General features: G+C 42.4%; 1 protein-coding gene across 2 annotated transcripts in view; it reads left to right on the top strand.

Annotated features, from left to right (window-relative positions):
- The window catches only part of scaper (S-phase cyclin A-associated protein in the ER), a 100,530-nt gene that overhangs the window by 2,247 nt on the left and 72,909 nt on the right, over positions 1-25,374 (top strand). For both annotated transcript variants that reach the window (XM_080761844.1, XM_080761843.1), the window contains exons 2-6: positions 6,187-6,313; positions 17,906-17,979; positions 18,334-18,525; positions 23,754-23,854; positions 24,791-24,907. In XM_080761844.1, coding sequence (XP_080617970.1) covers positions 6,187-6,313; positions 17,906-17,979; positions 18,334-18,525; positions 23,754-23,854; positions 24,791-24,907 — 611 coding nt within the window. The remainder of the gene's footprint in view (positions 1-6,186; positions 6,314-17,905; positions 17,980-18,333; positions 18,526-23,753; positions 23,855-24,790; positions 24,908-25,374) is intronic.

Here is a 25,374-nt window from a genome sequence, read left to right as displayed (position 1 = left end):
TTTTTGGTTCCCCAGTGATATCACTGCCAAAATTCACATGACGGCTGAGAGCCAATCACTTACGAACAGAAAAAAAGCCAACCTAAATTACGAATGCTTTTTTTGGTTCCCCAGTGATATCACTGCCAAAAATCACATGACGGCTGAGAGCCAATCACGTGAGGCCTTTTCCTCTACCCAATCAAAAAGCTCCATAAGTCTGCCTGGCAACTGAGGTTGCCATGTTTGTCTGGGGCTACGTTATAAGTATAAGTATAAGTTTATGAGTTACAAGTTTGCTATATTATATCCATATCTTGTCTTAAAACAACCACTCAATGGCATTATTGACTAATTCATTATTTTATAATGATATATATATGATATATATATATATATATATATATATATATATATGATATATGATAGCAGCCTCATCATACTATCATCATCATCACATCATCATATCATATCATATCAAATCATATCATATCATATCATATACTATATATATATATATATATATATATACTATAATTAGTGAATCACTGCCTGCACCAATCGCTCCCACTTTTCACACGGGGGGGCAATATCGCACAACGGGCAAGGGCTAGTATAAAATAGTAATACATAACTTAAAAATATATATTTAATCTGGGACTGGGCTTTCCTGTCTATAGGTTTAGCTATATATCCATAATATCTTGAATTAAAACAACCAGTCAATTACACAAATTCGTTATTTTAGTAGCCTAAAATAAATAAAATAAATTCAGCTATATATCCAATATCCATATGATATTAAAACAATCGGCAAATAGGCTATATCCTAATTTCTGCACACAGGCATCATTATTTTCGTTCTGACGATTAAGTAAGGCATTGTATAATTTCACCACAGGGAAACGCTGTACGTCTTGCTCACTGTCTCATGCACACACCACCCGCACCCCCCCCCCCCTGCCTGAAACAGGATGTGACGTTCTCCCTCAGCTGCTGTCGGTTTGTGTAGCCTAATTTGTTTGTTCCAAGCCACTCTATGGGGAGAAGCCTTTAGCCGCGAGCGAGCATGGTTCCTGACTAGATAGGTGAAGACTTCTTCTTCTTTGGCGATTTTTATCATACTAGATTGGAACGCCCATAAACGTCACATCCTGTTTCAGGCAGGGGGGGGGGGGGGGGGGGGGTGCGGGTGGTGTGTGCATGAGACAGTGAACAAGACGTACAGCGTCTCCCTGTGGTGAAATTATACAATGCCTTACTTAATCGTCAGAACGAAAATAATGATGCCTGTGTGCAGAAATTAGGATATAGCCTATTTGCCGATTGTTTTAATATCATATGGATATTGGATATATAGCTGAATTTATTTTATTTATTTTAGGCTACTAAAATAACGAATTTGTGTAATTGACTGGTTGTTTTAATTCAAGATATTATGGATATATAGCTAAACCTATAGACAGGAAAGCCCAGTCCCAGATTAAATATATATTTTTAAGTTATGTATTACTATTTTATACTAGCCCTTGCCCGTTGTGCGATATTGCCCCCCCGTGTGAAAAGTGGGAGCGATTGGTGCAGGCAGTGATTCACTAATTATAGTATATATATATATATATATAGTATATGATATGATATGATATGATATGATATGATGATGTGATGATGATGATAGTATGATGAGGCTGCTATCATATATCATATATATATATATATATATCATATATATATCATTATAAAATAATGGATTAGTCAATAATGCCATTGAGTGGTTGTTTTAAGACAAGATATGGATATAATATAGCTAAACTTGTAACTCATAAACTTATACTTATACTTATAACGTAGCCCCAGACAAACATGGCAACCTCAGTTGCCAGGCAGACTTATGGAGCTTTTTGATTGGGTAGAGGAAAAGGCCTCACGTGATTGGCTCTCAGCCGTCATGTGATTTTTGGCAGTGATATCACTGGGGAACCAAAAAAAGCATTCGTAATTTAGGTTGGCTTTTTTTCTGTTCGTAAGTGATTGGCTCTCAGCCGTCATGTGAATTTTGGCAGTGATATCACTGGGGAACCAAAAAAAGCATCTGTAACTTTTACGCATTTTTCTTTTACAGATTGTTTTTTTTACGCATTTTTCTTTTACAGATTGTTTTTTTACGCATTTTTCTTGTACGGATTGTTTTTTTACGCATTTTCTTTTACGAACACACAGATAATATTGGCATGGATCTGAGCCCATATTCGTCCCCCTTATTCTATGATTCATCAGCCTGCCAAATCCAATCAGGCTTGGTGTGTCAGCCTGTGTGGCTAATGCAGAGCCAGCCTTGTATTAGAACACTGCTTTAGCCCACAGCTACACTCTCATCATCACTGGCAACACTGGCAGGAGGACCAGGGCTGAGGGGCAGGCCTGCTGCTGAGTGCACATGACTACGCAATGTGGCAGAAGCAGAGTGAGAGTGAGGGGGCTGTGATGCAGAGCTCAGAGAGAGGAGAGAAGCTGCAAACATTAGAAGCTGTATGTGCTGGAAAGCAGAACGGAGTGGCATACAGACGGGACAGCGACAAGCAGTGGCACAGGCCTGCTAACTCAGCCGAGTGCGATTACTGACAGTGCTACGGACGGAGAGGACCGAGGGTGGACTGGCAGGCTTCGAAGCACTTGTCTCTCTCAATCGCCATTGGAGGAGGGGTTGACACAGCTGGGGACATTGCTATAGCAGTGTCAGGGTTTCACATTAGGAGGCTATTTTGGTCCTTCTGTCAGATGACGATGTCACCTTGTAGAAGTGTGCAATGCCGGCAAGAGGAAACGGCTTGACCGGAGGGGTCTGCAAAATTATGTCAGGGCTGGATAAGGACGAAGAACCTGCTTACAGACTCTACTTCTATTCTGTATGTACTTTCTGATCTCTTTTTCACTCTGTCTCTTCTAGTGGGCTAGTTCTACTTTGCTGTCTTGCTGTCTTGTTTGTAGGCCTTTTAGTAAGGGGAACCCTACACCTGTCTCTGTTTGTAGGCCTTTTAGTAAGGGAAACCCTACACTTGCTGGCTGCCACCTCACTTGGCCTCAGAAATTGGCCAGCTCTCTTGTGCATAAAACAATGATTGGTGGCAGACAGTAGTTCACCATTTTAACCACTTACGCCTACGCCTAGTCATACAACAAACATGTGGCATTGTGATTGTGCCACATTGTAAGCTTGTAGATCACATTTCTTTGGCAATTTTTTAAAATTACATTTGTTTTGTTTTTGAAAAGGATATATTTCGTTTTAGAAAATTGTGAACATTTGCATAAAATATGGATTCCAGTGTTAATTTGGTTAAAAAGTGGAGCTCCAAGGGAACACAACAGCCCAGGTGACAGGTTGTCTGCATCTGATTGATCAAGAGAGCCTTGCTTGAAGGCTTGCAGCACATGGCTAGCCATCAGTCATGAGTGGTCTTGGTATGTCCACACAACAGTCATCCATCATCTGCTAGTTGCCATGTCCAGGAAACGCAGAGTAAATATTTAGGCTACAGTCTGCTGGTGTTTGGGAGATGGGTTGCTATGATGGTGACCCACTCAAGTTAGCTTTAGGCCACTTCAATGTTTGATGTTCCTCTATTCCTTTACTGTCTTTTTCTGCGTGGGAAAATGAAGCCTAGCTTGACTATTACTACATGTAATACTTTCACTCCCAAAAAGTAGGTCAGTCGGAAAGCTTCCCCCAGGGACAATAAATAGTAGCAGACCAGTGTGCACACAGTGCATGCTGTTTATGGACGTGTACAAACTAATGAGGCACGTTCACATTTTTCTGTCTGTGTATAAGGTGCTAGAACTAAGATTGTTTACAAAGGATTTTACACAAGCTTATCTCTAAAATTCCACTGCATTGTGTTGGATGAGCCATGCAATATGTCAGTCATTTGGTAAGGCCACTCATACTAATGGAGTTAATGGCATGGTGGTGGTAAATAGTTTTAGGTGCAGCCTGCTGCAATGATTCACTCACTCATAATTACAGTGAAAACCTGATGATTTGCTGCAGTGTTGGGTCAGACGTGCTCCCGTTGCATTTGTTCGGCCTAGTGTCAATTGGATGTTTTGGTTCTCAGGAAAAAGTATCGGGTTAACTGGGGACAGGGAGGAACTCCTTATATGGTCAGCACACTCTATAGTAGGGAGGATTATCACAACAAAATAAAAATAGAAGTGATTTGAATTAAGTGAAATCACTGAATATACCTTTAAATCATTTGGCACATTTTCATTCATCCTCTTAGGAATTGGTTGATTTTATTATAAAGATGGTGCTGAATTGTACAGGGTACTACAGGCTATTCTGCTGGGAACGGAAGTAACATGAAGTGACTAGTGACTGTCACTATGATATACATAGCTACAATGGAGTTTATTGGGTAAATGCTATAGTCTTATGCAATTATTTGCAAACCTAAACAGCATTTTGTATTATTTACAGGATGTTTAAAGCACATTAATTCATGTGCCAGAGCACTTGGAACATGCTGCACTGTTACTAAGACTCAAGAGCATACATCTCTGAGAGGTGGTGTGTGTGTGTGTGTGTGTGTGTGTGTGTGTGTGTGGGGGGGGGGGGGGGGGGGGGGTTCTGGCATCAGCTGGCATTCACTGGAGCTGAACCTAACCACTTAACCACTAAAAACAGCCCACAAAATTATTATTTTGAAAATAGCTGAGCATTGTAGGCTTGTAAGAGCGGCTATTTATTTGTTTGCATTTTTATTTTCACTGATAATGGCATGCCCAGAATTGGGATCATTCTTATTTTGAATCGTTACATTGACTTAATAAGTAAGGAGTATATTTCAAGAATCAAGCTTCAGAAGGCATCTCATAGTCGTTTCAGGCACAATGCTAGTGCTGGGTTATTGTTATCAAGCACACTCACAGTATGCTGCCTTGTAGGTGAAGGATAGAACGACATTGCACGGCATCTCTGTTCATGGCATTTGCCTCAGCAGAAATGCCAGCAGATGAGCAGAGGTCATTGATGCATGCTCAGTGTTGTAGGTCAATCATGGTGGTGTGCACAGAGGGAGCAGGCTCGAGCTTCTGCCTCCAGCCTTCCCTTTAGTGTCTTTAGTCATAGTAGTACTGCTGCTCTGTGGACTAAACAAGGTATTGCCAGAGTCGACTCGCCACTGTGCCCTGATTCTGAACCAAACACCCTTCACTTTCTAATTTTGTCTATTATAAGTACTAGCCCTTACCCGTTGTGATATATTGCCCCTCCTTGTGGCCACAGGGGGTACTGCGCCCTGGGTGTGTTTTCACATTTTTACAACGTTGTTGTTGATCGCATCGATAGTGTTGTGGCTATTGTTAGCTACTACACAGACATTCACATTTTAGGTCTGTCTGTAAAAGTGGTCCGGGCGCTATAAATGAAGGGCACATTTTATTAATGGATTAAATAACTCCGAGCCCTTAAGGTCGGCAACCGGAATGCAAAGTATTATTTTGTTAGACCTAACACAAAAGGATCTTGTTTCCATTGTGGTCCACTTGTACTCAATTCATCACTAAGACATACAATACATAGTACATAAAACATAATACATAAGTAAAAGCTCAGTAGCAGCAAAACAAGGTTTATTTACAGAAAAATGAGGGGTGCTGGAGGCAGGGGGCAGAGGATGCTGCTACCAAGGTGTTTACAGGTGTTCTGCTAAGCCCAATTGTACTTTAAGGTCATCCATTCGTTTAGGTTACGGTAGTTTTGAGTCAATATCTGAATTGGCTTTTTGTAAGGCGCATTCCTCGATATATTTTCCCCCATGTTTAAGCCCAATTGTGGGGTAACGGCCCGGGACAGATGGACTCCCTCTGGTGTTATGCCTTTGGGCATAACTCACTCCAGAAAAGTAGTTTGCCCGGTAAGTAAGCACTGATCCTCCTGAGTATCTTAAAGACCAGACCCATTGAAAGATGCTGATTGCGGATATTGTTGAGATTTGTCAACTTGCAATTTGTTCTTGTCCCAGACCAGAAGTGCAGAGTCATATGCGAACAGGAACAAATTGGTCCTCGTCCCCCTCTTTGAGAACAAGAATTACACAATTTGCAATTGGAATAAAGCAAAAATGCAGCAAAAGTGTGTTGTCTGTGACAGCTGGATGTGTGGGTGGGATGGATGAATCATTATCCTTGTTGTGCCTGCAGGCGTCCTTCCAGCGTTCAAACAGCCATGACAAGGTGAGGAAGATCGTGGCGGAGGAGGGCCGTGCAGCTCGAAACCTCATCGCCTGGAGTGTCCCTCTGGAGAACAAGGAGAACAAAGAGGAGGAAGGTAGGTGGTGGTTTTGAAAAGGACATTTATTTATTATTTACTCATGCAGACACAATGTAGTAGCGTTCCCTCCTCCCACGTTTTATCCCCCCCCCCCCCCCCCCCCCACACACACACACACCCACACACACACACACACACACACACACACACACACACACACACAAATTGGCCACACAGGGTTCCTGTTATGACAGTGAGATGAACGACTAAACTTACAGTATTGCAGGTGTCACATCAATGCGGTCAGGACTCAGGAGTTAATATTGAAGTTACCAGAATAGAGTGTGGTCTTTCTTTTTACCAGCTGCTATGCAATAGCAAGCTGAGTCTATAATCGATGTGCAAGCTAGTGCAGCTGGTTTTCTCATTGGCAGCCTCGTCTCTAGGCAACGACACACTTTTTGCTCTCAGCCAATGGGATATAGCATTGTAGCCAATGGGATAGCAACAACCTAACCTGCTGTCCTGTTCCTGCTGTGCACGCCAACTATTATTGCTTGTGTGTGCACTGCGCTGAAACTGACACAGACGCAGTTATAGCGAACCCCCACAGATAATAATAATAATGCAGCTTGTAATTAATTAATTTAAGCAATTTGGGCTTGTTTGTTTTTCGTTTTTTTGGGCTTGTGTGTTTTTCTTTTTTTTACCGTTCATGCTGCTGTTCCTCAGTGACAGATGGTTTGATGATATTGACTTCAGTGACTTGACTCAATGTGCAATTACAATTTACGATTTAGGCATTTAGAAGACACTTTTATCCAGAGTGACTGATGAGATCAGAGTAAATAAAATGGCATGAACCATAGTCAACAAATGACAAGGTAAATGGTTGTGTAAATAGAGTGGATGCGAGTACTAAGAGTGGATGTGAGAGTACTAAGAGTGGATGAGAGTACTAAGAGTGGATGTGAGTAAGAGTGGATGAGAGTACCAAGAGTGGATGAGAGTACTAAGAGTGGATGTGAGTACTAAGAGTGGATGTGAGAGTACTAAGAGTGGATGTGAGTACTAAGAGTGGATGTGAGTACTAAGAGTGGATGTGAGTACTAAGAGTGGATGTGAGTAATAAAAGTGGATGTGAGAGTACTAAGAGTGGATGTGCGAGTACTAAGAGTGGATGTGAGTACTAAGATGGATGCGAGTACTAAGATGGATGCGAGTACTAAGAGTGGATGCGAGTACTAAGAGTGGATGTGAGTACTAAGAGTGGATGCGAGTACTAAGAGTGGATGCGAGTACTAAGGGTGGACGTGAGTACTAAGGGTGGACGTGAGTACTAAGAGTGGACGAGAGTACTAAGAGTGGACGAGAGTACTAAGAGTGGACGAGAGTACTAAGAGTGGACGAGAGTACTAAGAGTGGACGAGAGTACTAAGAGTGGACAAGAGTACTAAGAGTGGACAAGAGTACTAAGAGTGGACAAGAGTACTAAGAGTGGACAAGAGTACTAAGAGTGGATAAGAGTGGATAAGAGTACTAAGAGTGGATGAGAGTACTAAGGGTGGATGAGAGTACTAAGAGTGGATGAGAGTACTAAGAGTGGATGTGAGTACTAAGAGTGGATGTGAGAGTACTAAGAGTGGATGAGAGTACTAAGAGTGGATGAGAGTACTAAGAGTGTATGTGAGTAAGAGTGGATGAGAGTACTAAGAGTGGATGTGAGTACTAAGAGTGTATGTGAGTAAGAGTGGATGAGAGTACTAAGAGTGGATGTGAGTACTAAGAGTGGATGTGAGAGTACTAAGAGTGGATGTGAGAGTACTAAGAGTGGATGTGAGTACTAAGAGTGGATGTGCGAGTACTAAGAGTGGATGTGCGAGTACTAAGAGTGGATGCGAGTACTAAGAGTGGATGCGAGAGTACTAAGAGTGGATGCGAGAGTACTAAGAGTGGATGCGAGAGTACTAAGAGTGGATGTGAGAGTACTAAGAGTGGATGAGAGTACTAAGAGTGGATGTGAGTAAGAGTGGATGAGAGTACTAAGAGTGGATGAGAGTACTAGGGATGGGTCCGTTTAATCAATTAATCGATTATCGTTAATAGGACCCGAAATCGATTATGAAAATTATTAATCGATAATCGTTTTAAGGGTGGATGAGAGTAAGAGTGGATGTGAGTACTAAGAGTGGATGTGAGTACTAAGAGTGGACGAGAGTACTAAGAGTGGACGAGAGTACTAAGGGTGGATGTGAGTACTAAGAGTGGATGTGAGTAAGAGTGGATGTGAGTAAGAGTGGATGAGAGTACTAAGAGTGGATGTGAGAGTACTAAGAGTGGATGAGAGTACTAAGAGTGGATGTGAGTAAGAGTGGATGAGAGTACTAAGAGTGGATGAGAGTACTAGGGATGGGTCCGTTTAATCAATTAATCGATTGTCGTTAATAGGACCCGAAATCGATTATGAAAATTATTAATCGATAATCGTTTTAAGGGTGGATGAGAGTAAGAGTGGATGTGAGTACTAAGAGTGGATGTGAGTACTAAGAGTGGACGAGAGTACTAAGAGTGGATGAGAGTACTAAGGGTGGATGTGAGTACTAAGAGTGGATGAGAGTACTAAGAGTGGATGTGAGAGTACTAAGAGTGGATGTGAGTAAGAGTGGATGAGAGTACTAAGAGTGGATGAGAGTACTAAGAGTGGATGAGAGTACTAAGAGTGGATGAGAGTACCTACGAGTAGATGAGAGAGTACTAAGAGTGGATGAGAGTACTAAGAGTGGATGAGAGTACTAAGGGTGGATGTGAGTAAGAGTGGATGAGAGTACTAAGAGTGGATGAGAGTACTAAGAGTGGATGTGAGTACTAAGAGTGGACGAGAGTACTAAGAGTGGATGAGAGTACTAAGGGTGGATGTGAGTACTAAGAGTGGATGAGAGTACTAAGAGTGGATATGAGTACTAAGAGTGGATGAGAGTACTAAGAGTGGATGAGAGTAAGAGTGGATGAGAGTACTAAGAGTGGATGAGAGTACTAGGGATGGGTCCGTTTAATCAATTAATCGATTATCGTTAATAGGACCCGAAATCGATTATGAAAATTATTAATCGATAATCGTTTTAAGGGTGGATGAGAGTAAGAGTGGATGTGAGTACTAAGAGTGGATGTGAGTACTAAGAGTGGACGAGAGTACTAAGAGTGGACGAGAGTACTAAGGGTGGATGTGAGTACTAAGAGTGGATGTGAGTAAGAGTGGATGTGAGTAAGAGTGGATGAGAGTACTAAGAGTGGATGTGAGAGTACTAAGAGTGGATGAGAGTACTAAGAGTGGATGTGAGTAAGAGTGGATGAGAGTACTAAGAGTGGATGAGAGTACTAGGGATGGGTCCGTTTAATCAATTAATCGATTGTCGTTAATAGGACCCGAAATCGATTATGAAAATTATTAATCGATAATCCTTTTAAGGGTGGATGAGAGTAAGAGTGGATGTGAGTACTAAGAGTGGATGTGAGTACTAAGAGTGGACGAGAGTACTAAGAGTGGATGAGAGTACTAAGGGTGGATGTGAGTACTAAGAGTGGATGAGAGTACTAAGAGTGGATGTGAGAGTACTAAGAGTGGATGTGAGTAAGAGTGGATGAGAGTACTAAGAGTGGATGAGAGTACTAAGAGTGGATGAGAGTACTAAGAGTGGATGAGAGTACCTACGAGTAGATGAGAGAGTACTAAGAGTGGATGAGAGTACTAAGAGTGGATGAGAGTACTAAGGGTGGATGTGAGTAAGAGTGGATGAGAGTACTAAGAGTGGATGAGAGTACTAAGAGTGGATGTGAGTACTAAGAGTGGACGAGAGTACTAAGAGTGGATGAGAGTACTAAGGGTGGATGTGAGTACTAAGAGTGGATGAGAGTACTAAGAGTGGATATGAGTACTAAGAGTGGATGAGAGTACTAAGAGTGGATGAGAGTACTAAGAGTGGATGTGAGTAAGAGTGGATGAGAGTACTAAGAGTGGATGAGAGTACTAAGAGTGGATGAGAGTACTAAGAGTGGATGTGAGTACTAAGAGTGGATGTGAGAGTACTAAGAGTGGATGTGAGAGTACTAAGAGTGGATTTGAGAGTACTAAGAGTGGATGAGAGTACTAAGAGTGGATGAGAGTACTAAGAGTGGATGAGAGTACTAAGAGTGGATGTGAGTACTAAGAGTGGATGTGAGTACTAAGAGTGGATGTGAGTACTAAGAGTGGATGTGCGAGTACTAAGAGTGGATGTGCGAGTACTAAGAGTGGATGCGAGTACTAAGAGTGGATGGGAGTACTAAGGGTGGATGTGAGTACTAAGAGTGGACGTGAGTACTAAGAGTGGACGAGAGTACTAAGAGTGGACGAGAGTACTAAGAGTGGACGAGAGTACTAAGAGTGGACGAGAGTACTAAGAGTGGACAAGAGTACTAAGAGTGGATGAGAGTACTAAGAGTGGATGAGAGTACTAAGGGTGGATGTGAGTAAGAGTGGATGAGAGTACTAAGAGTGGATGTGAGAGTACTAAGAGTGGATGAGAGTACTAAGAGTGGATGAGAGTACTAAGAGTGTATGTGAGTAAGAGTGGATGTGAGTACTAAGAGTGGATGTGAGAGTACTAAGAGTGGATGAGACTACTAAGAGTGGATGAGAGTACTAAGAGTGTATGTGAGTAAGAGTGGATGAGAGTACTAAGAGTGGATGTGAGTACTAAGAGTGGATGTGAGAGTACTAAGAGTGGATGTGAGAGTACTAAGAGTGGATGTGAGTACTAAGAGTGGATGTGAGAGTACTAAGAGTGGATGTGAGAGTACTAAGAGTGGATGTGAGAGTACTAAGAGTGGATGTGAGTACTAAGAGTGGATGTGCGAGTACTAAGAGTGGATGTGAGAGTACTAAGAGTGGATGCGAGTACTAAGAGTGGATGTGAGAGTACTAAGAGTGGATGTGAGAGTACTAAGAGTGGATGAGAGTACTAAGAGTGGATGTGAGTAAGAGTGGATGAGAGTACTAAGAGTGGATGAGAGTACTAGGGATGGGTCCGTTTAATCAATTAATCGATTATCGTTAATAGGACCCGAAATCGATTATGAAAATTATTAATCGATAATCGTTTTAAGGGTGGATGAGAGTAAGAGTGGATGTGAGTACTAAGAGTGGATGTGAGTACTAAGAGTGGACGAGAGTACTAAGAGTGGATGAGAGTACTAAGGGTGGATGTGAGTACTAAGAGTGGATGAGAGTACTAAGAGTGGATGTGAGAGTACTAAGAGTGGATGTGAGTAAGAGTGGATGAGAGTACTAAGAGTGGATGAGAGTACTAAGAGTGGATGAGAGTACTAAGAGTGGATGAGAGTACTAAGAGTGGATGAGAGTACTAAGGGTGGATGTGAGTACTAAGAGTGGATGAGAGTACTAAGGGTGGATTTGAGTACTAAGAGTGGATGAGAGTACTAAGAGTGGATGTGAGAGTACTAAGAGTGGATGTGAGTAAGAGTGGATGAGAGTACTAAGAGTGGATGAGAGTACTAAGAGTGGATGAGAGTACTAAGAGTGGATGAGAGTACCTAAGAGTAGATGAGAGAGTACTAAGAGTGGATGAGAGTACTAAGAGTGGATGAGAGTACTAAGGGTGGATGTGAGTAAGAGTGGATGTGAGTACTAAGAGTGGATGAGAGTACTTAGAGTGGATGTGAGTACTAAGAGTGGACGAGAGTACTAAGAGTGGATGAGAGTACTAAGGGTGGATGTGAGTACTAAGAGTGGATGAGAGTACTAAGAGTGGATGTGAGAGTACTAAGAGTGGATGTGAGTAAGAGTGGATGAGAGTACTAAGAGTGGATGAGAGTACTAAGGGTGGATGTGAGTAAGAGTGGATGAGAGTACTAAGAGTGGATGAGAGTACTAAGAGTGGATGTGAGTACTAAGAGTGGATGTGAGAGTACTAAGAGTGGATGTGCGAGTACTAAGAGTGGATGTGAGAGTACTAAGAGTGGATGCGAGTACTAAGAGTGGATGGGAGTACTAAGGGTGGATGTGAGTACTAAGAGTGGATGTGAGTACTAAGAGTGGATGTGAGTACTAAGAGTGGACGAGAGTACTAAGAGTGGACGAGAGTACTAAGAGTGGATGAGAGTACTAAGAGTGGATGAGAGTACTAAGAGTGGATAAGAGTACTAAGAGTGGATAAGAGTACTAAGAGTGGATAAGAGTACTAAGAGTGGATAAGAGTACTAAGAGTGGATGAGAGAGTACTAAGAGTGGATGAGAGTACTAAGAGTGGATGAGAGTACTAAGGGTGGATGTGAGTAAGAGTGGATGAGAGTACTAAGAGTGGATGTGAGTACTAAGAGTGGATGTGAGAGTACTAAGAGTGGATGAGAGTACTAAGAGTGGATGAGAGTACTAATAGTGTATGTGAGTAAGAGTGGATGAGAGTACTAAGAGTGGATGTGAGTACTAAGAGTGGATTTGAGAGTACTAAGAGTGGATGAGAGTACTAAGAGTGGATGAGAGTACTAAGAGTGTATGTGAGTAAGAGTGGATGAGAGTACTAAGAGTGGATGTGAGTACTAAGAGTGGATGTGAGAGTACTAAGAGTGGATGTGAGAGTACTAAGAGTGGATGTGAGAGTACTAAGAGTGGATGTGAGTACTAAGAGTGGATGTGAGAGTACTAAGAGTGAATGTGAGAGTACTAAGAGTGGATGTGAGTACTAAGAGTGGATGCGAGTACTAAGAGTGGATGTGAGAGTACTAAGAGTGGATGTGAGAGTACTAAGAGTGGATGAGAGTACTAAGAGTGGATGTGAGTAAGAGTGGATGAGAGTACTAAGAGTGGATGAGAGTACTAGGGATGGGTCCGTTTAATCAATTAATCGATTATCGTTAATAGGACCCGAAATCGATTATGAAAATTATTAATCGATAATCGTTTTAAGGGTGGATGAGAGTAAGAGTGGATGTGAGTACTAAGAGTGGATGTGAGTACTAAGAGTGGACGAGAGTACTAAGAGTGGATGAGAGTACTAAGGGTGGATGTGAGTACTAAGAGTGGATGAGAGTACTAAGAGTGGATGTGAGAGTACTAAGAGTGGATGTGAGTAAGAGTGGATGAGAGTACTAAGAGTGGATGAGAGTACTAAGAGTGGATGAGAGTACTAAGAGTGGATGAGAGTACTAAGAGTGGATGAGAGTACTAAGAGTAGATGAGAGAGTACTAAGAGTGGATGAGAGTACTAAGAGTGGATGAGAGTACTAAGGGTGGATGTGAGTACTAAGAGTGGATGAGAGTACTAAGAGTGGATGTGAGTACTAAGAGTGGATGTGAGTACTAAGAGTGGATGTGAGAGTACTAAGAGTGGATGAGAGTACTAAGAGTGGATGAGAGTACTAAGAGTGGATGTGAGTACTAAGAGTGGATGAGAGTACTAAGAGTGGATGAGAGTACTAAGAGTGGATGAGAGTACTAAGAGTGGATGAGAGTACTAAGAGTGGATGTGAGTACTAAGAGTGGATGTGAGAGTACTAAGAGTGGATGTGAGTACTAAGAGTGGATGTGAGAGTACTAAGAGTGGATGTGCAAGTACTAAGAGTGGATGAGAGTACTAAGAGTGGATGTGAGAGTACTAAGAGTGGATGTGAGTAAGAGTGGATGAGAGTACTAAGAGTGGATGAGAGTACTAAGAGTGGATGAGAGTACTAAGAGTGGATGAGAGTACTAAGAGTGGATGAGAGTACTAAGAGTAGATGAGAGAGTGCTAAGAGTGGATGAGAGTACTAAGAGTGGATGAGAGAGTACTAAGAGTGGATGAGAGTACTAAGAGTGGATGAGAGTACTAAGGGTGGATGTGAGTACTAAGAGTGGATGAGAGTACTAAGAGTGGATGAGAATACTAAGGGTGGATGTGAGTACTAAGAGTGGATGTGAGAGTACTAAGAGTGGATGAGAGTACTAAGAGTGGATGAGAGTACTAAGAGTGGATTAGAGTACTAAGAGTGGATGAGAGTACTAAGAGTGGATGAGAGTACTAAGAGTGGATAAGAGTACTAAGAGTGGATGAGAGTACTAAGCGTGGATGAGAGTACTAAGGGTGGATGTGAGTACTAAGAGTGGATGAGAGTACTAAGAGTGGATGTGAGTACTAAGAGTGGATGAGAGTACTAAGAGTGGATGAGAGTACTAAGAGTGTATGTGAGTAAGAGTGGATGTGAGTACTAAGAGTGGATGTGAGAGTACTAAGAGTGGATGAGAGTACTAAGAGTGGATGAGAGTACTAAGAGTGTATGTGAGTAAGAGTGGATGAGAGTACTAAGAGTGGATGTGAGAGTACTAAGAGTGGATGTGAGAGTACTAAGAGTGGATGTGAGAGTACTAAGAGTGGATGTGAGAGTACTAAGAGTGGATGTGAGTACTAAGAGTGGATGTGAGAGTACTAAGAGTGGATGTGCGAGTACTAAGAGTGGATGTGAGAGTACTAAGAGTGGATGCGAGTACTAAGAGTGGATGCGAGTACTAAGAGTGGATGCGAGTACTAAGAGTGGATGTGAGAGTACTAAGAGTGGATGAGAGTACTAAGAGTGGATGTGAGTAAGAGTGGATGAGAGTACTAAGAGTGGATGAGAGTACTAGGGATGGGTCCGTTTAATCAATTAATCGATTATCGTTAATAGGACCCGAAATCGATTATGAAAATTATTAATCGATAATCGTTTTAAGGGTGGATGAGAGTAAGAGTGGATGTGAGTACTAAGAGTGGATGTGAGTACTAAGAGTGGACGAGAGTACTAAGAGTGGATGAGAGTACTAAGGGTGGATGTGAGTACTAAGAGTGGATGAGAGTACTAAGAGTGGATGTGAGAGTACTAAGAGTGGATGTGAGTAAGAGTGGATGAGAGTACTAAGAGTGGATGAGAGTACTAAGAGTGGATGAGAGTACTAAGAGTGGATGAGAGTACCTAAGAGTAGATGAGAGAGTACTAAGAGTGGATGAGAGTACTAAGAGTGGATGAGAGCACTAAGAGTGTATGTGAGTAAGAGTGGATGAGAGTACTAAGAGTGGATGTGAGTACTAAGAGTGGATGTGAGAGTACTAAGAGTGGATGTGAGAGTACTAAGAGTGGATGTGAGAGTACTAAGAGTGGATGTGAGTACTAAGAGTGGATGTGAGAGTACTAAGAGTGGATGTGAGTACTAAGAGTGGATGTGAGAGTACTAAGAGTGGATGTGCAAGTACTAAGAGTGGATGAGAGTACTAAGAGTGGATGTGAGAGTACTAAGAGTGGATGTGAGTAAGAGTGGATGAGAGTACTAAGAGTGGATGAGAGTACTAAGAGTGGATGAGAGTACTAAGAGTGGATGAGAGTACTAAGAGTGGATGAGAGTACTAAGAGTAGATGAGAGAGTGCTAAGAGTGGATGAGAGTACTAAGAGTGGATGAGAGAGTACTAAGAGTGGATGAGAGTACTAAGAGTGGATGAGAGTACTAAGGGTGGATGTGAGTACTAAGAGTGGATGAGAGTACTAAGAGTGGATGAGAATACTAAGGGTGGATGTGAGTACTAAGAGTGGATGTGAGAGTACTAAGAGTGGATGAGAGTACTAAGAGTGGATGAGAGTACTAAGAGTGGATTAGAGTACTAAGAGTGGATGAGAGTACTAAGAGTGGATGAGAGTACTAAGAGTGGATAAGAGTACTAAGAGTGGATGAGAGTACTAAGCGTGGATGAGAGTACTAAGGGTGGATGTGAGTACTAAGAGTGGATGAGAGTACTAAGAGTGGATGTGAGTACTAAGAGTGGATGAGAGTACTAAGAGTGGATGAGAGTACTAAGAGTGTATGTGAGTAAGAGTGGATGTGAGTACTAAGAGTGGATGTGAGAGTACTAAGAGTGGATGAGAGTACTAAGAGTGGATGAGAGTACTAAGAGTGTATGTGAGTAAGAGTGGATGAGAGTACTAAGAGTGGATGTGAGAGTACTAAGAGTGGATGTGAGAGTACTAAGAGTGGATGTGAGAGTACTAAGAGTGGATGTGAGAGTACTAAGAGTGGATGTGAGTACTAAGAGTGGATGTGAGAGTACTAAGAGTGGATGTGAGAGTACTAAGAGTGGATGCGAGTACTAAGAGTGGATGCGAGTACTAAGAGTGGATGCGAGTACTAAGAGTGGATGCGAGTACTAAGAGTGGATGCGAGTACTAAGAGTGGATGCGAGTACTAAGAGTGGATGTGAGAGTACTAAGAGTGGATGAGAGTACTAAGAGTGGATGTGAGTAAGAGTGGATGAGAGTACTAAGAGTGGATGAGAGTACTAGGGATGGGTCCGTTTAATCAATTAATCGATTATCGTTAATAGGACCCGAAATCGATTATGAAAATTATTAATCGATAATCGTTTTAAGGGTGGATGAGAGTAAGAGTGGATGTGAGTACTAAGAGTGGATGTGAGTACTAAGAGTGGACGAGAGTACTAAGAGTGGATGAGAGTACTAAGGGTGGATGTGAGTACTAAGAGTGGATGAGAGTACTAAGAGTGGATGTGAGAGTACTAAGAGTGGATGTGAGTAAGAGTGGATGAGAGTACTAAGAGTGGATGAGAGTACTAAGAGTGGATGAGAGTACTAAGAGTGGATGAGAGTACCTAAGAGTAGATGAGAGAGTACTAAGAGTGGATGAGAGTACTAAGAGTGGATGAGAGCACTAAGAGTGTATGTGAGTAAGAGTGGATGAGAGTACTAAGAGTGGATGTGAGTACTAAGAGTGGATGTGAGAGTACTAAGAGTGGATGTGAGAGTACTAAGAGTGGATGTGAGAGTACTAAGAGTGGATGTGAGTACTAAGAGTGGATGTGAGAGTACTAATATTAGTGGATATTAATGGCTGTTGTGTGTGAATATGGTCAGTTGTGGTTCTATGACTGTCGCCCCAGAAAGAAAACCGGAAAAAGGGATCCTTTATATGCCTGTTAGGCAGCCCTAGTTGGCAAAGTAACAGACTTCTATTTGTCCACATTGTTTAGGCTTTATGCCAAAGTAAGCTTTGTTTAGGCCAACTTAGTTCATTGCTCTCCCTTTGTTTCTATTTCTCTAGACTAGACTCTTGCTCTCTTTCTCTCACACACAAACCGACACATCTCGCATACAAACATATTAATCACATGGTAGTCATGTATCATGTAAAACGTGCAGCTGTGACATACTGTATATAACCTAACCAAAACATGATTTTTTTTGTCTTTATTTCTTATTTCCTATTTTATTTTATTAAAAACATTGTTACAATAGCCGATCTACAAAGTTGCAACGTGTTTGCTTTGATGTGGCACTGTTGTAGCTGGTAGATCATCTATTTTTGCACGACGCTGTCGCACAAGGAAATATAACATAGGTTAAAAACAGTCATTAGGTGAAGCCATACATATCTTTAGACTACAGTATGGTTGTTGCTTGTAGAAGTGTTTGGGTTGTTATTTTTATGTAAAGGCTTCTTAAACTGTACTTGCTGTGTGTGAAGTCACCATGTACTGTATGCTGCCAGGCAGGCACGGCTGTTTGTTCTGTTAGAGGCTGGCTGGCTGCAACCACCTACAGGCGCCATCATTGTGTTTTCTCATCTTCTCACATCATAGCAAAGTCCAAAAGCATCTCTAATAATGTGAGGACACAGCGAATCAACACTGGAATACACCGGAATAAGAAACAGGTATGTGCATTATGGTATTGAAATGATGATATAATACACATAATTGGCAATTCTGAGAATAATGGATAATAGAAATACTGAACATTTATGCTACTCTGATCATAGATATAAGTATCACACCCGTGTGAAAACGGGGTTGTGTTATAATCGGGGACTGGATTCATAGCGCGCCACCGAGTTGCTTGCTACGAGCTTGTAGGTCTGCTATTTTAGAAAAATTTAAGAACCACTGACATGGAAACGTAGCATTTTCAGAAAACTGTCAGGATGTAGAAGACATTTTTAGAATCTGATCTCCGGTCAAAATGGGGTAAGCCCTTGATTTGATTCCTGCCGTGTCTCTACTCTCTACAGAATGCAGGGGTGGACAGTAAAAACACTGCTCTGCTGGACAAGGGGACGGAGAAGAGCCCGACTAAAGCCAGACCGCCACGCAAGGTGGACCTGCGGGCACGCTACTGGGCCTTCCTGTTCGACAACCTACGGAGGGCCGTGGATGAGATTTATGTCACCTGTGAATCTGACCAGAGTGTCGTAGAATGCAAGGTTGGTCTCCTCTATCAAAGCAGACTATTTTCAAATATAAAATGTACCTTTTAGGGCCAATGAGGACGTATACTGAACCAGAGAAAAGGGCAATTGGTGAGGCTGAACGGCGCTACACTTGCTGAACACTAGAGGGGGATATTGAGCTGATAACTGTATTTCTCCCTCTAAGCATCACATTCCTTGTAATTTCTGCTTTATGTCACAGAGAGGCTCTCTTAAGGCACACTGGTGTGGTGAGAGAATTATCACAGGCCTCTGTCGGGCCTGGCTGAGGGGATTGAATATTGATGACATACTGTAAGCAGTGTGATTTGAATGCGCTCTGTAATAGTTTTGCTGGATGGAAGAACAATCTATTTTTACTCCTTCACATCATATCACATGGCCCTGTTTGAGACAGCTCTGAAAGCTAACCCCCATCACTGAAATGATGCAGACAGCATACCCTGAGCCTGTGGAACAAACTTATTGCTTCAGTATTGTGCTCTATAACAGGGGTTTTCAACTGATTATGAACCAGGGAGGGACCACCACCCTGACTAAGAATCAACCTGGGGACCATTGTTGTGTTGGGTGGGGGGATATGAGCGTGGTGTGGGGGGAAAAGCTTGAATTGAAATATTGACTGTTAAGGGCTTCATTTAATTTGTTAATTCGAGGTGACGTAAATCAAGCCCTTAACAGTCATTATTTAACTGACATATGCTAGTGGTCTGGAGCTCAAAAAAGATTGAGAACCTCTGATCTATTCCTTTCCCATGGTTGCCCTTATTCTGTTCTCTTAACCTTCCATAAACTCATACAGAAGTGTATGTTTGCTAATAGTTGTGACTCAACCATTCAATCCGCGGTAGACCTGCAATTCTAGTTCCATTGTTTTGTAGAAGTTATTGATATCCGACTTCCCAGTAACTGACAACATTGATGTGTCGTCAATACATCAGGTCATTTAGTGCACCAACTGCTGGTCGATTAAAACAAATCTTCAATTTCCTAAATGAATGGTCAGGGACCACATGCAATACCTTCACGGACCACCAGTGGTCCACGGACCACCAGTTGAAAAACACTGCTCTATAATACTTTTTATATAGTTGGGGTTGAGCAGGTGTATATTGGTATAATAATCTTTATATAGTAGGGGTTGAGCAGGTGTATATTGGTATAATAATCTTTATATAGTAGGGGTTGAGCAGGTGTATATTGGTATAATAATCTTTATATAGTAGGGGTTGAGCAGGTGTATATTGGTATAATAATCTTTATATAGTATTTAGTATATAGGATTTGAACTACGCAGGAGATGATGCATCAGTTGGATCACTGGTTTGATCACACACAGTCAGTGCTCTCCATCATTGCCCCGGAGGCTGATGTTGGCATGACTATGTTCTGGTGGTGCGGTATTGATTCCTCTGCCATACAGAATTATGTTGAGCACGCCCATGGTGGATGGTCTGTCTGTGGTCAGTGGCATAGCCCCCTGTGGTGCGGCGGACACGCTCCCCAGTTGACCCGTGTCAGAGGTCTAGCCAATGTTGCTCTCATGCCACTGTATTCTGTTCTCACCCCTGTGACGTGTAATGGCCAGGGAGCCGGGTGCTGCCTCTAATCTCCATCCCACCCAACGTGGCCTAATGGAATGTGATAGATGATGGTGTTATCTGGAGAGGAAGCACATTGGTCTGATTGCCCCCAACCCCCCCTCCCTCCCCCTCCCCTCCCAAGCATAGTATCATTAATCTGCACTGTATGCTTTCAAACGGACATCTTACCATTGCTTCCTGGGACAAAGCTCTGGTCCTTCATGACTTGCATACTGTAATATAGAAATTCGCTGTCCTATCCCTCTGCTTCTGAATGAGTTGGTTCAGCTGCATAATGGTTTCCTCAACCCTAGCCCAGCAGAATGATTCATACATGCATATTAATAACGCCCACTCTTTAACCTCAAGGCCTACAGCCCCAATTAGTTCTTATCAACTGTTCCCTCCACCCGAGTCCTGATTTATATGACATATGCCACATGGGAGCAAAGGAAAATGCATGCCATTCTTTTTGTTGTTGTTGATGACTCATTTTATTCTTCACAGAGAAATGAAAAGATTTATTTAAACAGGAGTGTTACTGCATGTTAGACGGGACAATGTGAAATGATTCTGAATGAGAATAATCTGAGGTCTGTCTTGAGAGCGAGTCGGCTCAGAAGTTTTGAAGTTGTCATTCAGGGTGAGTTAAAGGTAGACGGGGATGTGCTCATAGTGTCTTGTTTGGACTTAACGCGTACAGACAAATGCAGTTAACCGCCGGCTTTTACTGTCGATCTAACTTTGCGGTCTTCCGCCTCTGGCATTTGAAGCGTCATTCTTCGTGAAATGTTATGAGAGGGTTGTATTTAGGTAAGTGTGCCTGTTAACATGCTGTGTGTGAGCCATAGCTTTATGGCGCCTTCACTCACTGTCTGTCCATCTGTCAGAGAACAAGACTCTCTCCACTACCCCCTCCTCCTTCGGAGCCTTCATTACCAAATGAACAGCAGGCCATGGCAGTGGGCCTGGCCTGTTAACCAGCTCTAATCAGCAAGACCTGCTGCTGGACACATCTTTCACTGCCCTGACTTGTCTATTAACTAAAAGCACTGTGAGGCTTTACTCTCAATTACCACTCCCTCACCACTCCCCATCAATCAACTCTGTCTGTTTCACAAGAGCTCTGGGGAACAGATCTGCACACATTTGAGTCCAGTCCACCGTTGGGTATGGTACTCTCTGTCAGAAAGAATCCCACACACGCATTATTAGGTCTCATTTATTCTGGCTATTAATTTAACTCAAAGGCTGTACAAATGGAACCAAATGGAACCACAAGAGTGCACTTGGTTCCATTTGTACACTCTTGAGCTGTATAAAAGGGCATGAACCTTTTCTTAGCTTTGGGTCTTTTCTGTTCCTTCGATGAAAATTAAAATCACACTCGTGTGAAGTGAGGGGCGCTCTTATCATCATACATTATCGTACATCATCACATTCCGGCCAAACACAATTGGCGCCCTTGCTTTTCTTTTTTTTTTTATATATTTTTTATCCCATGATTTTGTAACCCATTTTTCACCCCTGTGTCAATCATCTACTGTGATCCTGGGCTCTACACACCCTCCGCCAACCTGGGGAGAGCAACGGACTTAACTCATGCTTCCTTCATGCTTGAGTGTCCAAGTTGCTCCTTTACACCTGACAGGGGGGAGTTTCCCTGGTTGGACGTAGCGCGTGGAAGGAACACGTTATTCCAACCAGTTCCTTTCCCCTCCATCAGGCGCCCCGGCTGGCCAGGGGGAGGCAGTTTAGAGACCAGGATTACTGCATGTTTTTGTGAGGGTACCTACCCTAGGGGACACGGGGAGAACATGCAAACTCCACACAGAAAGGCCCTTTCGCCAACCCCGCCTTCGGGTATGGGCACTGATGACGCGGAGGAGGAAACACGCCGCCAGCACCCACAGTGCCCCGAGCGGGAATCGAACCCAGGACCTTCTAGCTGTGAGGCGACAGCACTACCAACTGTGCCACCGTGCCCCTACGCGCCCTCACTTTTCTGTAGATTTTTGTCTTACACAAACATTAAATTCCCATTGACAATGAATGGAGAATTTACGTCATATGTGGACGAGCAAATCGGCAAATTTTGCCCTAAACAATGTTTAAATTCCCATTGACAATGAATGGATGATGTACGATGATAAGAGTGGCCCTCACTTCACACACTGGTGTGATTTTTATCCTCAATTCCGTGGTACACAGGCACAGAAAGCTGGCTATAGGCCACTATAAGAGTACCAACACAAAAACACACAAAGCTGGGAATAGGAGGGGGCTAGAGCCTCTCAAAAATGAGAGAAATGTATTTCTCAATTATTTTAATTGAGGGAGTATTCCCCCAATTAAAATCCAACCATTGTCTGCCTTTTTCGGAATTCTCCATCAATTAATGTACTTTATCGATATGAAACGGTTTAGCTGAAAATCAACTTTTAACACTGGCCCGGTTGCTAGGCTGCGCCTTGCATACCCGAGCACCAGGAAACGTGCACGCACATCACCCAATGTCCCATTTAATTCCCCCTTTACACGAGAACGGTGTCCATGTAAAACGGCAAAATAAAATATAGTTTGCTGGAGTCTCTTTAGACGAGAACAGCTTTCGGGGGGTGAGAACGCAACAAAGTGAAAACACCAGAGTGGAAAGCTTTGAAAACGCTGTTTCCTCCCGTCTCCATGTAAACAGGCAAAATGCCGGTGAATCCGCAAAACTTGTGACATCATGGCTCACGTGAATGTTTATTACATTCCGGCTGGCGCAGCTAACTACCCTCTATGGCCACATGGTGGCAGTTAACGTTACGTTTTATTTTTCTTTAATGGAATTTGGAAGATTTCATTTTTTTATTTGGGAAATTATTCTTATTCTTAATTCATGAATTTGTTTTTGACATCTTTGAAAATCTTTTGAAATAATTTTTTTTTTTTTTAATTACGAAACGAAAAAGAAAGGATATTTACTCCTGTCCCGGCCCATACAAATTGGCCTGTTGGGAACCACTGGTCTAGCTGATATCTTTTTTGATAGCGAACGCACTCAGCTCCATATATGGGCACAAAAGGGGCCAGGTCCACAACAAACAAATCACTGGCCCCTTTTGTGCCCATATATGGAGCTGAGTGGACCTGGCCCCTTTTGTGCCCATATATGGAGCTGAGTGATTGCTGATGCAACACACTCCATATTTGGATAGCGGGACAGACAGACAGACACACAGACATGATCTGCTAGGTCTCATAGTAAGTGCTCACTGCGTTCGCAATTAAAGTTGGCATTGCGACTAAATTGGGAAGAGGAATAAAAAGGGAGAAAAAAATACTCCATCTTCCACCAACAGCAATATGTGATGCTGCCTGCTGGTTCTCACAGTTCTTCCACCAACAACAATGTGATGCTGCCTGCTGGTTCTCACAGTTCTTCCACCAACAACAATATGTGATGCTGCCTGCTGGTTCTCACAGTTCTTCCACCAACAACAATATGTGATGCTGCCTGCTGGTTCTCACAGTTCTTCCACCAACAGCAATATGTGATGCTGCCTGCTGGTTCTCACAGTTCTTCCACCAACAACAATATGTGATGCTGCCTGCTGGTTCTCATAGTTCATGTGTTTGTAATTGTTGTTACAGGAGGTACTGATGATGCTGGACAACTATGTACGGGACTTTAAAGCTCTCATAGACTGGATTCAGCTCCAGGAGAAGTTGGAAAAAACAGACGCCCAGAACAGGTGATGTAGGCGGGCTTCTTCTTTCTCTATCACACCTCTCTCTCTCGCTTACCTTCATTGTGTGTGTCATTCACTTTCTCTCTCCCACTCGCTTGTCCAATTTTCAATTGCTCCCCGAGGTGAAACTCGAAGTGCTGGTGTCTGAGCCTCGGCTTTGAGTCTCAAACAGAACTGATCGATAGTCTTGGCTTTAATTCAAAGAGATCCCCAGTTTATTGGCTTGTCTTTAACACAATGACCACTGCACCCGCGCATTGACAAAGAAATAAAAATCCCCCTGCTGCCTCCCGATTTGTACATATAAAGTGTTGTTAATCAGTGCAGCAACCTGAAACTTTTACATGCCTCGTTTACTACATACATTTGCTGTGGGCCAATCAGCCTTTTGCCCAACACCAGTGTGTGCCAAGTGTGTAGTCAACCGCTAGGAATAACAATTAGTACACAGTGGTGTAAAGTAACTAAGTACATTTACTTAATTACACTTTTGAGGTGAGTATATATTAAGTGAGTATTCCCAATTTCCAATACCTTTACTTCTACTTCTACTTCTACATTTTGGATCCAAATATTGTATTGTATTTTTACTCCACTAAATGTTTTTTAACTTTAGTTACTAGTTATTTTGTAGATTATTATTACAAACCACTTCAGCTCTGTATTCATGTTGGCCATTTGAAAATTGCCGATCTACAAACTCAGTTTGTAGATCTGCTATTTTCAAAAGATTATAATACATTTGAAAACTTGAAATGAGACATTCTGCACAACGAGTATACTTTTACTTTTGGTACTAGAAGTAAATTGACTCTTACTTTTACTCACGTACAAATTGAATTCCGGATTTTTACTTTATTTCTACATTGCAGTATACTTTTACTTTTTGTGAGCATTGGTAATTTGGTATGATAATGTCTGAATGTGTTGTGTTTTCAGGCCCACCTCTTTAGCCTGGGAAGTACGTAAGATGTCTCCGGGACGTCATGTGATGCCCAGCACCTCGGCTGACAGAATCGTTGCCTCTCCAAGCGCACGCCGCACCCTCAACTTTTGGTAAGCTTTCACGTACTGTAAGCTGTCACAGTCTCACACCGGAGCCTTGCTGCCATCACTATACACAGGTTTTATATCCCTCACACCATTAGACGTACGATTTTACGGTAAAAGATAAGCACAGACTAATTTTGTTACTATTGTATCATGACACGTGGCGTTATTAGTAAATCGATGTTTGAAATGATGCACTATAAAGCCGTGCCTCCTGTGAAGGTGCCGGCCACATAGGCTAACGCTATCTGCTAATGGGTGGGCGATTGATTGCTGTTGGCGAAGCATTTGTTTTAATGCAATTTGTCGAGTCTCTCGCTCTTTGGCCACAGAAACTACGGGAGGTGTAGATAAAAGTGTTTGTTAAAGACTGCTGAGGCATCGGTTCAATAGGAGCGGTGCTCTGTAATCGGATGCGGCAGGAAATGGGTATTGATCATGATGGAGGCCTGTTGTTGCTCAATACTGTCCCA

Source organism: Protomyctophum bolini (genome assembly GCF_963924005.1).
Source record: "Protomyctophum bolini genome assembly, chromosome: 4".
Classification (NCBI taxonomy): domain Eukaryota; kingdom Metazoa; phylum Chordata; class Actinopteri; order Myctophiformes; family Myctophidae; genus Protomyctophum; species Protomyctophum bolini.
This window is presented reverse-complemented; position numbering and strand designations above follow the sequence as displayed.